This window comes from Anoplopoma fimbria, chromosome 3 (assembly GCF_027596085.1).
Source record: "Anoplopoma fimbria isolate UVic2021 breed Golden Eagle Sablefish chromosome 3, Afim_UVic_2022, whole genome shotgun sequence".
NCBI lineage: Eukaryota > Metazoa > Chordata > Actinopteri > Perciformes > Anoplopomatidae > Anoplopoma > Anoplopoma fimbria.
The window spans coordinates 13,476,933-13,494,710 of NC_072451.1; the positions used below are offsets into that span (position 1 = coordinate 13,476,933).

The window sequence follows — 17,778 nt, forward strand, 5'->3', positions numbered from 1 at the left end:
CCACCACATCAACCAGTCCTTGTCATTGATGTTTCTTTCGGCAATAAACTTAACACCAAGGTAAGTACCCAAAAAGGGGCTACCATGCATGGTACCAAAGGTTCCAAAGGTACCATGCATGGTAGCCACAGCCATCAGTGTATGAACGTGGGTGAATGTCCATGCAAAGCGCTTTGAGTGGTCGGAAGAGTCAAAAGGCACCATACAAATGCAAATCCATTTACCATCGAGATTATCTAAACCACTTTACTTGGAAGTCTGAAACTGGAAAAATCCCTCATTGCCCAGGAAAGCAGTGTAAACATAACTATGGAGTATAACGAAGTGCTTCCACCGTGTTAGCTGTGATGGTTCCATACAACAACTTTGTTTTCTATTTAAAATAAGTTTGGCTTATTTCTAAACTGTCTGATTGTCTGACTGCTCTTTTCAGTGATGTCAAGGCCAAGAGGTGCCCTGATGGTGTAAGGGTTTGAGATGCTAACCATGTGAATGCAACATATTCAGTCCAAGTCCAATCAGGGAGTTTTCAGGGTATCTCCTTTACTGTAGTCAGCCCTCTACAGCCCCTTATCTAACATTAAGGGAAATAATGGCTAAGAAAAAATCTTTCTGAGATGACCTTACATGGGACACCTTACCTGGAGATGGCGATCTCTACTTTAGTTCTGGCAATAGCTGCTGCTCTCACTGCTCCTTCGATGGCTCGGTCCACCTTCTGTTTGGTCTTGGTGTTCCTCAGCGGGATCAGCTGCTTCCTGATGCCCCGGGACAGAACGTTGTTCTTGTACTTTCCTTCTTCCTTGTTGCCGTCGGGAAAGATGGTGCAGCCGTAGCCGTGGCGCTTATTGTTCAGCCACTCGCCCTCGTACTTCATGCCGTTGGAGCGCTCTGAGACACCAAAGCCGCTGCGCTTGTCATTCTTCCACTCACCCATGTAGGACTCCGTTGTGGTGGCGTCTACGTTGTCCTCCAGGGGCAAGTAGTCATCCCCGGCATCCCCGTCTCCAAAGCTGATGGTGGAGTTGGCGTCACTTGAACTGATGCGGCTCATGTTGGTGTCACTGTGCGCCGAGCTGCGCTTGCTGGAAATTGAGGAGCGCGAGTCTGACTTGCGCAATCGCTGGAGGCTGCCAAAGAGGGAGCCACGGCGGAAAAGACCCTTCTTCTTCTCCGAACCTTCTCCGTCCGAGTGGAAGTTAAGCACGAAGCCGCCGCGGGTTCCGGCAGGGCTGTCGGACAGGCTGTCACGCAGTACCGTACCATTACTCTGCTCACTGCGGAGGGAAGACAGCGAGGTTCGAAGAGGTGAACGAATGACAGAGGCCATGCCGTATGGAACACTTTGACGCACGCCGTAGCCATGACGCATCCCTCCGGTCCACTGACCCTGGTATGTACCTAGAGCAAGAACAGAGGGAGAGAGACCACAGATAGTGAGTGAACTGTGAATTACAGATTATTCAAAAAAAGAGAGATTCGGATATGTAACAGAATTACAAATAAATTACAGAAGTCATTGAACAGAAGGATCCGTGATATTAGGGCTGGAACGTGTCCCAATCCAGCGGCTGCATCCTTCGGAGGGTGTATTTGTAGACCGATTGCATCACAGCGGCCGCGACGAGGCTGTCCCATTTCGAAGATTCCTTCTAATGCGGCCTACTTTTCCCAGATTCGGAGGATACAACTGATGGATCCTTCACAGCCCAACATATCACAAGATTCATTGCGTGCCGGTGAAGTCGACATGGCGACTAGTGGACCAGCAGCGGGAGAATTCACATTTAAATGTAATTATTGGGATTTAACTCACGTGAATATCTACAGATACAAGTGTTAAAACTAAAAACAAAGAACCTGATCAGATCACACTTATGTTTAAATGATCGGTTAAGTATTAACTATTAACTAATAGACCAGACCGTCTCATTCCTGTTTGCGTCACCAGCTTTTCGCGACCCCACCTTTTTGCCGCTCCCATCTCCTAGCAACCAGCTGCGGTTGTCATAAAAGAGTATGAAAGAGGTAAAGCTAAGTTAAAATATTAAAATGGACGAGCTGCTATAAATAGCGCAGCGGCTCCTGGTAGCGTTAGCTGGTTAGTTAATAGTTAATACTTAACCGATCATTTTAACATAAGTGTGATCTGATCAGGTCCTTTTAGTTTTAACACTTGTATCTGTAGATATTCACGTGAGTTAAAACCCAAGAATTACATTTAAATGTGAATTCTCCCGTTACTGGTCCACTAGTCGCCATGTCGATAAAAAAAAAAACATCAACTTCACCGGCACGCAATGAATCTTGTTATATGTTGGACCGTGAAAGATCCATCAGTTGTATCCTCCGAATCTGGGAAAAGAAGGCTGCATTTGTCGGCCGCATTAGAAGGAGTCGATGAAATGGGACAGCCTCGTCGCTGGATTGGGACACAGCTACAGTGTGTATTGAGAGAAGCAAACTTCTCGACAAAATCAAACTATAACCCAAAAAATTTGAACAGATTGAACAGGGTTTTTGGTTTGTTATAAACATGAGAAATGTAACATGATACTTTTGGGCGAATCTAATCAGCTCTATGCCAACACATTACCTCTCGAATAGCTAGAACTTCTTCTAGGAGATGCAGGCTCGGATCTATGAACAGCAGGTGTAAATAATTTAGAATTTCAGCTTTTGTGAGTTTTAAAAAAAAAAGTAGATTTATTTTTATTATATGCAACAATATTGAATTATAATATTGTATAGTTTATAACTTCAATAAAAGGTTGAAATATTAATAGTAGAACTTTTGGTTATATGAAATGATGTGCTGTTTCTTTTACATTATTTTCAATAATTATAAAAAGTATTACTATTAGTATTTGTGTAGTTTATATATTATTATTATATATATTGTGGAGGATCAGAGAAACAGAGAAGGAAATCTTATGGGACATCAAGTTGTGAAAATGAATATAGTTAGGCAGTAGCTCTTTGTTAGTCATAAATCACACTATTCTTAAAGTATCATATCGTCCAATCAAAGTTAACTTCACTTACTTCACAAACTTAACTTCAAGTGCAGGCTAGATCCACTTGATCATAAACTTTTAAACCAGCAGTGTTATTTGTGCTACTGAGCCTGGACTACTCTATCAGCAACCTTTCAATTATTGAAGATAAGCCAACTGCAATTTGAAATCAAATTCAGCTCAATATTTCATCATCCCAGTCTTACCATCACATCCCCTGACCATGTCAATAGTTTTCAATAACATCCTCTAATACGGTGCATATATCATATTTAGTTTACCTAGACTATAGTTTTGTGTGTGAAATCGCTTCTCCAGTCACCTCATCCTGCACACACACCTGTCTTATAATGAACTGCCTTTGCATCATTCAGATGCAAAGAGACAGTATATTTTCAAATAAAATATCTACAGAGGTCATAGCTGGCTACGGTCATGAGTTTGATAAATGATTACTCAGATTTTGACTTTACGCGTTTTTTTTATTTATTTATTTTTATATAGCCCCAAATCACAAATTACAAATTTGCCTCAGAGGGCTTTCCACTAAAAAACCCTTTAACAGGGAAAAACAAAGGAAGAAACCTATGGGAGAGCGACAGAGGAGGGATCCTTTCCCAGGATGGACAGAATGCAATAGATGTCATGTGTACAGAATGAACAACATAACAGAGTTACAACACATCAATGTATATGACATAAATGATTCACATAATAATAAATAAGCATAACGAAAATAATAATAAATAAAAAATGAAGACTACTTATAATAACAGCAGCAATGACTATAGTGGAATTATAATAATGATATAGGGAATGGTAATAGTAATGTGACTAATAATAATAATGGTAGTAGCAGTGGGTGTCAGCCAGGTCACAGCAGGAATTACTGACTTTCACTCATTTCTGTAAACAAATTAAGTGAAAAGCAATTACTATATTTCATAGGGTATGTACAGCATTTCCTTCACATTCATATCCACGCTGTTCTGCTATCGGGTCTAGCTGCTACGCTACTGCTGACAAAAGACTCTGGCCCTGTCTCAAGAAACACACAACCAGCAGTGAAGTGGCTATTCGTGCTAGTTGAGCTGGATTTACACATCTGGACAACAAAACTAATGGACAACATGCTGTAAGGGGCTGAGGGGCAGGGTAATTAGAGGCACCTATATTCCAGCCAGAGGGCTCCACCCACTCCCAGAGGAGAGCGCTGGGATCAATGGGAAGAGACACACCTTGCGAGCATAGATTCCTCTGAAGCGTCACTTGAAGCGATGTCTGTTTCTGATGACGGCTGATCAGCTGATCACAGCTGGAGAGACTTTTGATTTTGTGTCTGCACACATGATCATCACTGTACTAATATTAATCATGACACAAAATCATCAAAATCATCACTGCCAAAGTAGAAATGTATTTCTCTCTGCAGCCTGTTACCTGTTTAACAAACTGCATTGAGTATTTATACTACGCTCTGTGTATTTATACTACGCTCTGTGTATTTATACTGCGCTCTGTGTATACTGTATATACTGTGTTCTGTGTATTTATACTGTGTTCTGTGTCCTGCTCATAAGCAGGACTGATTTCTACCGGTGAAATGCGTCTTATTTATTCATTATTAACGTCTGTAGGTTTTGAAATTCGGATTGTGATGTCATTATTAAATAATCCAGAAAATGATTATGGTTTCTCCTAAAATTAAATTCATTTCTTAGGCTCAATGTTTCAGGGTAAATTGGAATTACATAACTCATCAAACCGACACTCAGGAATTATCAGCCTCACAGGACTGAACAGAAATGACGATAAATTATGTAAAAAGAGTTTCTGCTGACATACAGACAGACTCTCCAACTCTTTAACTCTTTAACACTCTCTGACATTTCAATCTGTTCGATCTGTGATATGTCAACACTCTGGTATGAAACTCCAGTGATGATGAGCTATATCAGATCAGTACGATCGGCTGCAGCGTCCAATCAAATAACTGATGAACAATGAGGGGGCGTGTCGGACCTCACAACACTTCCTGGAAGGATGCTCTCGTGCATCCTCGCTCATGGCTCCTCAGAGATCCCTCCTCGCTCCTCGCTCCTGAAAAATAAGAGACTTGGGATGTACCCTCAGTCTCTTCTCCCCAATATCTCCAGGGTGGAATATATTGGAAGCCGGTCAGCTGGTCTCTTTTATCCAATAGCGCAGCGACACAATTACATCGTTAGCCTATAATCTTGCTGCTGTCTCTTTCACATATGATTGTCTCTCTACCTTCAGTACGTTCATGCTGCTACGCGCCCCTCCACCTCCCCATCTCTACCCAGTGTCGCAGATCCATCAGCTTCATCAGCTTCATCAACTCATCATTCTATCAGCCTCATCAGCCACCACCACCACCACCACCATCAGTGTCTGGACTCCACGGGGGGATTTACCTTTCTGCTGCTCGGGGCAGACGCCCCTCTATTAAATATCTCCCTCTAGAGTCCAAGAGCCACAGACTCTGCCAAGACTTTATCATCACAACAGTTCTTTTTTCCTCATCTGACCTGGTCTCCTGATTGAAATGGCTGTTAAATATATCGCTTATTGGGGTAAAACAATTGTGAAAGTATGTTGCGAAGTTCCGAAAAAAAAAAGAATTAAACATTAAAACCATTTAAAGTGGGACTTTATTATGAAGTTGTCACAGGAAATGCACTGTGCCGGTGAGCTGGACACTGACCGCTGAATGAGTCTATTAAACAAAACATTGTACTGCATTCTCTTCTGTTTGTTTGTGTTTCTTAATTTGTACCCTTTTAAATGACTGCTCCAGTTTCATTTGGCTTTCGTCATTATGTCATTCAAAAATTAAGCTTTCAAATCTTCTGTTTGTTTGTGTTTCTTAATTTGTACCCTTTTAAATGACTGCTCCAGTTTCATTTGGCTTTCGTCATTATGTCTGCTTTAATGGAGCTGCTGCTGCAACATCCGATAGGCCTGCCTATAGATCTACTACATGATCCAGGAACAATGAGGTCTCTCAAATTAAGCTTTCAAATGAGAATTTGGAGTGCAGGAAAGTCCATCTGAAAAACTATGTCAAAATAACCCAATGAGAATTGGTTGAGAAATGTCATTGTTGTATGTGTATATATGTATGTGTATATATATATATATATATATATATATATATATATATATATATATATGAATATGCCAGCTACTAAGTAAAGAGAAACTGTAGCATAGAAATTATCTGGTCAAAATTGCCTGCTTTCTGGGAATTACATCCATGTTGAAATCGTAAGGAGGAGAGCTAGTTAACAGCAGCAGCACAGTCCTGAGCCTTAATAGAGTTTGCATTGTATGCAGGTATGACCCTTTCAAGCTCTATTCAGTAAAATTGAAGTGAAGGTAAATTACATTACAACTTTACCATGATGTGTTCAAATGTAAGAACGTAGTTTTTGGTGAGAAACTTTATAGCAATATAAAATAGAATTATGACCTGCTTAACTTCTCAAAGTGGCCCTATTATGCTTTTCCACTTTTTCCCTCTTCTTTAGTGTGTTATATATATTTTTGTACATGTAAAAGGTCCGTAGAGTGTAAAACCGGAAGTCCACGTCTAAAGGGAGTTACCCTCCCACTCAGAAGCTCCTGAGCTGCCTGAAACGGCTCCATTGAATTCTCTCCTTTACTTCCGTAACTTTATGAGGTCACAATGTTACGGAAGTGACGTAAAACTCCTTCCTGCTAGTTTGGCCCTCAAACAACAAAAGAGAGAGACGTAGCTGAAGCTCTGGAGGAAGAGTTTTTTTAAAATGTGAAATGTTGACCAATCACAACAGAGCGGGCTAACTGACCAATCAGAGCAGACTTTACTTTCTATAGGGAGGAGCAGGCGCTACAACGGAGCATTTCAGAGAAAGGGTGAGAAGAGGTGCTGCAGGACAGCCAGGATGAGAAAAACAAGGAGGATTATGAGCATTAACGCATGTAAACAAGTTGTAACTGCATAATAGGGCCTGTTTAACACTAGCTCTAAGCAGCTTGTTTTTTATGTATTTATTTGCACATGTACAAGTTTAACCATTGTGCAGGAGAGATTAGAAGCCAAAGATGGCTTATGAAAATACATCCCCCATTAGATATCAATAGACATAATTGGCAAAAGGAAAAACAATAAAAGAGAACAGAAATTGCACAATTCATCACAATTTCAAGAAGTAGAAGAATTCAGAAAATTGTTAAAATGAACAAATAATATATAACAATAAAATCCATGAAGTGTTATAAAACATTGCTAATCAAAGCCTCTTTCAGATGATTTTGTCATAGAATGTCATAGTTCACACTCCAATACCGTTGAAGTTAGCCGTTAACTCTGTTAAAAGCAGGACTGTGATAGGGAGAAGCCAGTAGTCGGCAGAAGAGCTGTTCATTGTGATTTTTTTTCCGATGTAACGTTACATCGATTTGGATCAATATTTAATGTATCCATGTTCAACAACCTAATATAATCGATGCAAAGTGAAAAAATACATATCATCTTTTAGATATACGCCTTCATTTCTAAATTCCCATGGCTGTGTCACCATTTGTCATCCAAGTGAACCTCCTTCCTACAGAACCCAGTAACAAAGTTATCAAATCATATTTTAGTGGCTTTCTGTAAGTTGATAAATGTAACTAATTGTAGTCGTGGCAGATTTTGGGATATCAGAATGATATTATATCGTATTGTGATGAAACTTGTAGTCATTATTAACTTTATTAGGCTCACCTGTGTTTTTTGTGATTCCTTTGTGTAAAACATCGGTAGAGCCACCAAAACCCCAAATTTTACTGTGAACTTTACAGCATTGCAATAACAGGTCTGCTGTACTCTGCTAGTAGCAATGGTATTAAGATTTAGAATACATACATTTTACAGGATGGACAGTTTAGACAGGGAGAGAGCACTGGCAAGTTTGGTTATACATAGTCAAATGTCCCGCTAACTACATATCTTGGTCACAATTATTTAATCACCAAATTTAAACTGACTTTTTGGTAACAATGGATAAAATTGCTATTTGTATGTGAGTTGTGTTGTTTGTAGAAACAAACCCACAGATAATTCTCCAAAACTGCAGCCCCCCTCAGCTCTACTAAGTCTCATAGCAACTTTTATGTCATTGTTTTAGTTTCACAGACAAAATGCTTTTGTTTTGGTTCTGTTTCCAGTCTGTATTTGCCATATGAACAATAAATCACCAATCGCAGTGTATATAAAAAGAATGACATAAAATATAATGTAATACTGTGGTAGACTGGTGTACAGTAGTGATGAAATAAAAAACTGTAATAGACAGGTTAAGATAAAGATATACTGCGGTGTGTGCAGGTATGTACAGGAAGTAGAAGTTGTAGAAAGATAAAGTGTATCAGTGAGCTGTGAGTAAAGTGTCATAGTGATGAGCTCCAGAGCTCAAGAGTTCAGCAGTCAACTCACCACTCTCATCAACCTGGTTTACAGCAGCAGCTGTTATCAGAGAAAAAGCTCTAAAAGGCCACCATACACTACCTGCTAAGTTACACCGTACACTACCTGCTAAGGTACACCGTACACAACTTGCTAAGTTACACCATACACTACCTGCTAAGTTATACCGTACACTACCTGCTAAGGAACACCGTACACTACCTGCTAAGGTACAACGTACACTACCTGCTAAGTTACACCGTACACTACCTGCTAAGGTACACAGTACACTACCTGCTAATGAACACCGTACACTACCTGCTAAGGTACACCGTACGCTACCTGAAAAGGTACACCGTACACTACCTGCTAAGTTATACCGTACACTACTTGCTAAGGAACACCATACACTACCTGCTAAGTTACACCGTACACTACCTGCTAAGGTACCCCGTACACTACCTGCTAAGGAACACCGTACACTACCTACAGTAGACAGAAGTAGTTAGAAACTAGTTGTTGAACATAGTGGAGCATTTATTCATTAAAAAGAGAGATTTTTCTCATGATTTGGAAGAGACCAAAACAGAGGTTAAAGAGAGTGAATATTCATCATCATCATGGATTCAAACACCACTCACATGAATGATAATGTTGCTCTGTACCACTGGATGTGTAAATTGGCAACTGTTCGCTAACACATTAGCCTTGTCAACTAAAAAGGTGATGATTAGTCAATGTTGTGTGAACAGCCAGCTTCTGCTGCTCCCAAAAGGCCAAATCAATTATTGCAGTTTTAATAGATCTTTCATAGAATCAACATAAATTAAACTACATTTAAACAACTTGAATATTAATATCAGTACCTGCCTCAGAAATCCATGAATGGTGACACAAAATAGTTCCGAGGCCTTATTTTAGGTCACTCTGCATAATGCAGGCATGGTTTACCTTGATTTGCTGCTTTATGGTTGATATGGCATCTGAAAAGAATGAGACAGGTAGGGCTGTATCATTTTTCTTTACATTGAACGCCTTTTTTGAGGTTTTGAAACAAAGCTATATCTGTCGCCATATTCTATGACGTCAAAAGAGTTAACTGTTTTTCGATTTCAGTGAACATTGAAAGTCTTAAGGTCAACAATTATTATTATCTTTAAACACAATAAAAAGAAATGAACAAAAAACCTGAAAAAAAAATGTTGATTAACTGTTTGATTTTCAAGATGATGTTAATCATCCATCAAGGACCATGTATTAATTACTGTACTTACTTAAAACAACAATCAAGACTTTAGTAATGTGATCATTTACTTTTTGCCGTGAAATGATACAAAAGTGGCCATCTACAGTTTATTTTCATTGTGTACTTCTATGAAATCCTAAAATCTTTGGAGATCATCTGTCCGTCTGTGCTTGAATCTGAAGTTTGGACAGTTTTTTTCAGATTGTAAAAGCACCACCAGTGAGCGTCATTAGGTGGTAATAAAACAGTAAGGAAAGCTTAGACTCTGTTCCTTATGGCTTCAGCTGGAGAATATGAGAATGAGCTATTTTAAAAGATGGAAGTAACTTAAGACTCTGGAAGTCTGTTGGCTGCCCAAACATAACTCCAAGCAGCTATCCTGCCATGTGGAATAAGCCTCCTCCACAGTGGTACGTATTCTAGAACTTTCTCTCAAAACGGAGCCAATCTGGGCAATTCACATAGTGAAAATCGTAAGCATTTTGGAATGTACGCATTAATTTAGTGGCGTCCTTGGTAAAACATAGTTTACTTGCCATAAATCTTCCACCCAAGTAGACAGTAGATATGGAGGTCTAGATTCATTAAAGCCCAATTTCGATGGGACCTCAAATCAAAAAACATCATATGAATTCAGTAAGTAAGTAACACAGGGTGAGTGATATACAAATGATCACTTGGAGGGGTGAAGAATTCCTTTAAGAAGCTTGCAACCCCTTAGATTTGACTTGTGACCCCTTGTGGAGGTCCCAACCCCCAGGTCGTGAACCTCTGATCTAGCCATTATTTTTCAGTCTCTACTTGGTCAGTGAATCTAAGTCAAGTATGGAGTGTTAAACCCATGTGAATGTGACATGAAACACCGGTGTAGGGGGTCAATTCCTGAATCAGATATGGTCCCCATGTCATACAGTAATATATGACTGCATTACTGCAATCTGTACTCTATATGGCTCTATATTCTATTTCAGTATGATTCATTGGCAACAATATCCCTAATATATATTTTTTCTAATGATACTTATGCAGATGTGTGCCATTTGTTTAATAAGTAAGACATATTAACTTTGAAATTGTTCTGATTTCTGGAACTTCAGTTCAAGAGGATATAGAATAACTTCATTGTTTGTTAATACTGTTTGTGTGAAATACACAGAGTAAGTACTTTATCAACGATCTTGTCTTTAAAATTCTGAGAACTTGAAAGCACTTGTGTCAACAGTATATGACTAATTCCTGAAAAGAATATCCTAAAATTACAGCAATCGATCAGAATTCTCCACAGAATCGTGGGAAATATTTCTCAATGATATTATATGCTGTATTCAATTTACCAAGGCTGTTTATGCAAGCTCAACACTTCTAGCAGGTCCAGGAGCTTAACAGAGACACAACGAAAGGAGGACTAATTGAGAACAGCATTTCTGTTGAGTCAGAGCAGCAGAGTGACGTGGCACTGTCATTGAACTGAAGTAATAAATGCTGTATTATTCATGTGAGCCGTTATATTCCAAATAATCTGGCTCAGTACTTCTCCCCTTTTCTTTGCTAAATTGCCTTATTCCCTTAAGGGATATTACCACTACCAGAGTTGGAAGGGGAGTTGTATTGGGGTCCAGAGGTAAAATTAAACAAAACAAAATGAACTTAATTTCAATGAAAAGTACATTACTATGAATCCCCGCAACACATTGAAACCGAACTGTTTCTGAACTGAACATTAAATGGTAAATGCGTAATCTTAGCTCAACACACTAATATTACACTAGCACTGCTATAATTTAATGAGCAGTCTTATCAACGTCTGATAGGCATTACCCTAACGCTTTGGCTTAGAACAATTTGACAAAGTAAAAAGGATTAATTCCTGCCACATCAAGGCGCAGGGCAGAGCTAAAGATAGAGGGGGAAGGGGAGAGAGAGGCCCCTCGGCTGGGAAGCAGAAATGGTTTCGTATAACCAGCAGTTGGTAAAAGTAGCTTCACAAACCCTTTACTTCTATACATGAATGTGATAGAGCACAGGGTTTTACTTGGGCAAAAGTGCTGAAGAAGAATTAGTTAAGAAGTGAAAGTAAACACTTGAAAGTTCTAGTTGACGTTCTAGTATTGCAGTGCTCCAGCCTATAGCTTAGTTTGGTCAGTCTTTTTAATAAGGCTACAAATTTAAAGGGCACATCACTTCCACAAAATTGAGGAATTCATAATGGTGTGAACACAATGAGCACAAAGAGCATTTGTCGCGCGGTTGATTACATACAAAGTCAATGCAAAGACAATAATACAAGAAATTTGTGTCAATTTTTTACCTCAATGAGAAATTTCCGTGAAACTGTGTCATAAAGCCTATCAGCGTTTGGATTCCCCTGTTGTCACTAACGTTCTGATATCGTTGAATCAGAAATTGAGCAAAAATGTATTGTAGCCATTGTGAAGGAATTTCCTTCTTGTATGTAACACTTCCCTCTCATGTATGTTAAAGGGAACTTAAGACAGGGCTTCACAGGTCAGGTCAACTCTGTTGTTGGCTGTGTTGGCTCTGGCAACTGGTAGGCCAAGGTCAGCTAGAAACCTTCTGTATTTGGTTTAGACTCAACAGGCTGGTGCCTGGTTGGAGACGCTGGATAAGAGAGACTGTACAGAGGCTATGTTGTTGCTAGCACAGCAAAGGTAGATGTATTTCCTTGTTAAGATCTTATATCCAATAGAATCCTCACACGTCAGGCTGTGTTAGAACTAACCCTATTTGGATATAGCGGAACTTAGCTGGTCTGGGGAGGGTTAAATACTGTGCTCCAGGACACCATCTTCAGAACTGGTAAGCAGTACGCTGTGATTCACACGTGGTGTTTCCCTGTTCTCCTCAATCGAGCTTCAATAAATATTCCTGCTTAAGACATCCTCTAGGATTTCCATCACAGCCATCTGCCGGCACTCAGAGCTCTACGATAGAACTTCATAATTGTACAGAGACCAGACGAAGTATTTGGTTTTTCCGACGTATCTGGGACCTCCACAATAGTAACGAAGCAGCAATAGAGGTTATTTCGGCCACGGTTGATGACGGAAAGAAATGGCGCAGCGAAATGTTGTTGGAATCTAAATGGAAGTAAGCTCCTCCTCTCCGATGCGTATCACAGGAATAAGTCAAATAAACATAAATGATCCTGCTGTCCAACTTCCACATGTAACATGAGGTGAAAATTGGCTTTAAAGAGACACACAATGGACCAAATCAAAGAAACCAGAGGTATTGTAACACATTCCATCTATTAATCCCTAGTATTGTATGGCTCAAGTTCCAAAATGCTGGATCCTACACTTCTCATGCAACTGAATTGCATCTTTTTTCTAACTCTCCCTGTCTGGTTCACACCCGTCTTTCACCACACAAACAAAAGGGAATAGTGAGAAACCCCTAAAGACATCAGTATTATTAAGTCAGACTTGACAAAGCTGCTCCACAGCCTCAGAAGACGTCATAGTGTCAAGTGTTTCTGCGGGATGAGTAACACTCAGCATGAGTATTAAACTGATATTCACATGCCAAAATGTCACTTTAAATGCACATAATAAATCGTGCATATTTTTCTAAATCATAGCCACTTGCACACAACTGACTGAAACATCTCAACTCAAGAACAAATCACTTTATGTTTAAATGAGCTTTCAACTACATTTCAAGGTTTCAACAGTTATACTTTAAGGTGCGTAACCAGAAATTGTATGCATATTTATTGCCTCTCAATGGCTTTAATATTGGAAAAAAGTGTGGTTTTCTTATACTGAAAGCCATACCCATCACTTGGGGAAATAAAATGCACAACAATATGCAACCAAGGGCTGACATGCAAACAAAATTAGATTTGTTAAAGGATTATTTTAGCCCCACATACCAGGCATGAAGTTGTTAGCTGTTAGCAAGCCAATATTAACTTTGTCTTAGCAAGTTACTGTAGCTAGCTAAGGCACTTGCAAACATAATACTGCATGGCTTTCTGATGTATCCACATTCCACTTTAACACAAGTTGCATACTGTCAAAATGCTTTTGCATTTACAGAAATTGAGTTAACCTAAAACTGACATTTGGTCAGAATGCTTGCTGCACACGTAACATATGACATACTGAGTGTCAGGATCCACAGTTTTCCCCTTCGTCCTGCTGATGCCTCACGTTTAGAGCTTTTGTTCGACAGCTTATAAAAAAGCTTTTATATAAACTCAGCGCAGGGTTTCTTCTCTGTTGTTTGCTAGCAGACGAAAGTGACAAGGAGCCACCTTCAGCCATCCTGCAAATTTCCCCGCTGCGGGACTAATAAAGGATTATCTTATCTTATCTTATCTTTTCACATAAAAATTGTCAATGGAGAGAAATGTATTGTTTTACTCTGACTGTCTTAAATGTTCTATTTTATTACGTGACTCATTACTAGTACTGGCTGCACGGTGGTGTAGTGGTTAGCACTGTCGCCTCACAGCAAGAGGGGGTTCAATTCCCGGGCTCAATTACGTGGAGTTTGCATGTTCTCCCCGTGTCAGCGTGGGTTCTCTCCGGGTTCTCCGGCTTCCTCCCACAGTCCAAAGACATGCAGCTAAGGTTCATTGAAGACTCTAAATTGCCCGTAGGTGTGGATGTGAGTGTGAGTGGTTGTCTGTCTATATATGTCTGCCCTGCGACAGACTGGCGACCTGTCCAGGGTGAACCCTGCCTTCGCCCATTGACAGCTGAGATCAGCTCCAGCACCCCTGCGACCCTTAACTGGATAAGCAGGTTACGGAAAATGGATGGATGGATTACTAGTACTGCTAAAGCTGTTGCTATTGCTGATGCAACTAGTTACCACTATCGCTAGTGCCACCGTAAAGGCCTTTACACACAACGAGGGCGTGACCAATAGACCACAAGAAAATGCAAAAATACTCTAATTTTCACAATTGTTCTATAGTCAAAGCTACTGTAAGATATTTTAATTGAGTTTCCTTTTTGAAAATGCTCTGAGTGAATTTGAGTTCCCCTCTGGTTAACACAATTACACAGTGTATATTTCTGGGGATTTCTTGTGAGAGTAGATTGAACACTGCAAAATAGAAAGGCATCTCCTCTTTACTTCCAGAACATGGCTGAACACCTGTTGGTGTCCCTCAGTTTATTCAGTTAAGTAAAGTATTTTTTCACTCCTGGTTCTGGTTAATTATACTTTCTGGACTGGACTGAGGGCAGATCCATTGGCTGAACCTCTTGGTTAATGCCATTGGTTGTTGACTATCCAGTTTTTATTAATTAATAAAAACTGGATAGTCTATAATTAATTTATGAAAAAAGGCAGTCCATGTTAATAATGGGAGGTACATCATGAATAATGTTGGTAAATGGATGAATTTGATCTGCATATTGAACATTAAGCCATCCTACTACAAGCTCAAAAAGATTGTTGACAATATCAGTGTGGTATACAAATAACTAAACAACTGCCAAACTAATATGGTGGCAAAGAGCTCCAAGGTGTTTCATATTAAAGAAAAAAGAAAAGCTATGATGTAAATTATAACTATAATAAATTGTAGAAATATTTAAATGAAACAAAAACTAATTTAAGAATTATAATCATTATTTTTTATAATAACAGTTTAATAGGATTTCAATTTTATTCCAAAAAAGCCCTTTTCAAAAGTCTGCTTTTATTTCATAATTTCACTTTTTTATTTCATATCATGTCACCTCTCAGCCAGCCACAAGTCACCTGCCTTTTAAGCTAGCCAGATCAACAACTTCTATTAAAGTACCCATCTAGCACCTGTTAGCTAGAGTAACAACAATGTCAAAGTAATTCTGAATCAGCTATGCTGCTGTAAATACAAATATTGCACAGACACAGAAACTAACTCTACTATTTCTTATTTGTTAAACTTAACAAGGCTGAATATGTTACCTAGCTGGCTAACTAGCTAGGAGGGGGTTTGACCATTGGTTTACTCAGCATCAGCATTACATCAGCAAATTGATTAGACAGTGTTAACGGCTTTGGTTAGCTAATTAAGTCGAGTTAACTCGATAGCTTTTTGATTCCAAAGATGTTCCTCAGAGAAAGACACAACTATAAAGATCAAAAAGACAGACAGTTTTTCTCCTTGAATTAGAGCTAGCTAACAATGCAAACACCAAATTGTATCTTTGATGCCAGGTAATAACATGGCCTAGCTAGCTAGGTAGCATGACCAGGCTTATTAAGCTAAGTGAGTCTTACAGTAGTTTAGTTACTGTCTCTGTGTACTGTGTTCATTCACAGCAGCATCTAGTAGGTTGATTCAGAATAACGCTGGCATTGTAGTTGCTCTCGCTAACAAGAGCTAACTGGCTAAATTTGGTAGCAGGCTGAAAGGTGAGAGGGCGGTGACATGAGAAGTGACATTATGAAAAATGGGGTGGCAGCATCTCAGTCCATGGGGACGTGGCATTGGGAATTTAATTTTAGTCAAAGTTAGGTTCCACAACAGGTGTTTCCAGAAGGCTCTGTTAACATGGAGCAACACATTCAAGCGCATGTCTGAGTCTGTTCTGCAATAATGAGGCAGAAAGGTAAACTAGGTTCCTAAAAAAAAAAAAAAAAAAAAAATGGGACAGTCCAAGTACGCAGTGTGGATTGGTAAAGGTTCCAGTTTGACTCCGGGGCACTACAGAGGTGCCCTTGAGCAAGGCACTGAACCCCGACTGCTGGGGGCGCCACCCAATGAGACAGCACCCTCCCTCTTACATCTCCCATTAATGCATGTGAATGTGTGAATTTCTGGCCTGTATGTGTGTAAAATGACAACTAAGTGAAAAAACATTGTGTCATGATGAAATGTGTCAGATGAATATGCCTTAAATAGATTAAAAAAACATAGAAAAGGGGCATTATAAAGAAAGAAACAAGTAAAAAGTATTCTATTAGGAAATGATGAAAAAACATGAAGCGTTTTAATAGTTTCTTCGGTCTCACCAATTGTTGGTTCATTTGTATATTTTACACAATTCAATGCACTTTCTAGGACAAGCTTATGGTTGATAGCGTCCCCACATTTTGGTAAAGGAAAATCAAAAAGGCCTGGGCCGAATGTAGAATTTCCTAAATAAATTACAAACACCTGCTTTATATATTCCACAGCTTCTTAGTAAAACTGAATATAAGTATTTACATAAGTTCACCACAAACCTAATGCTGCACCTGTGTGAGTGTGTGTGTGTGTGTGTGTGTGTGTGTGTGTGTGTGTGTGTGTGTGTGTGTCAACAGGGGTTTGTCAATGAGACATTAAGGTTGATGTGTGAGCAGTCAGTGGGCACGGGCACAATGTTTTTGATTCAGGGTAGTTTCTAAAAATAGCCTTATTAATATGTTCCAACATTGAAAAACATCTCCTTGCATCAGATTCTATGTCCCCAGTGAAGTCCCCCTCTCACCTCCATCACCGTACGTCTCCACGCCGTATCCGTCCTGCAGTCCGTTACTCCAGGTGCCTTCGTACCTGGCCGGTGTGTTCAGGCTCTGCCGGACCCCGTACCGACCCTTGAACCCGTGAGTCCACTCTCCCCGGTATATCCACCTTCCCTTGGTTTCCACGCCGAGTCCGTGGCGTTTCCCTTGCGCCCAGTAGCCCTGGTAGATGTTCCCGCTGGGCCAGGTGTAGACACCGACCACCTCGAAACCGTTGGACCAGGAGCCCGAGTACTCGCCCTGGCCCTTGGGACCGGTGCACACACCCTGGCCGTGGGCTTTGCCTTCCTCCCAGCCTCCGCAGTAGGTGCCACCATCGTCAAAGTCGAACCGACCGCCCGTCATTCAGAAACGGAGGGTGAAAGTACTACCCGGTGGCTTATTATGAAGTCCAGAGTGTGCGAGTTGTTTTTCAGATGCGCGGTGATGATGACAGAGAAGCCCTAGTGAGAAGAGGAGCTCCCAGCGGAGGTGTGAGGGAGCGGGGAGTGATGGCGGCTGGGCGCATCGGCAGTACAGTGACGGTTACTGAAAGCGGGACGTGGGAGGGTGAGAGGCGGCCGCCACGGCTGCCAGAGTCGCTCCGC

At 40.2% G+C, this 17,778-nt stretch overlaps 1 protein-coding gene across 1 annotated transcript in view; it reads right to left on the reverse strand.

Moving 5' to 3' along the window:
• LOC129089401 (junctophilin-1-like) overlaps positions 1–17,778 on the reverse strand; it is a 28,833-nt gene extending 11,055 nt beyond the window's left edge. The window contains exons 1-2 of the mRNA XM_054596835.1: positions 17,158–17,778; positions 642–1,401 (exon numbers count right to left, since the gene is read on the reverse strand). Of these exons, the coding sequence (XP_054452810.1) occupies positions 642–1,401; positions 17,158–17,536 (1,139 nt within the window). The 5' untranslated portion in view covers positions 17,537–17,778. The remainder of the gene's footprint in view (positions 1–641; positions 1,402–17,157) is intronic.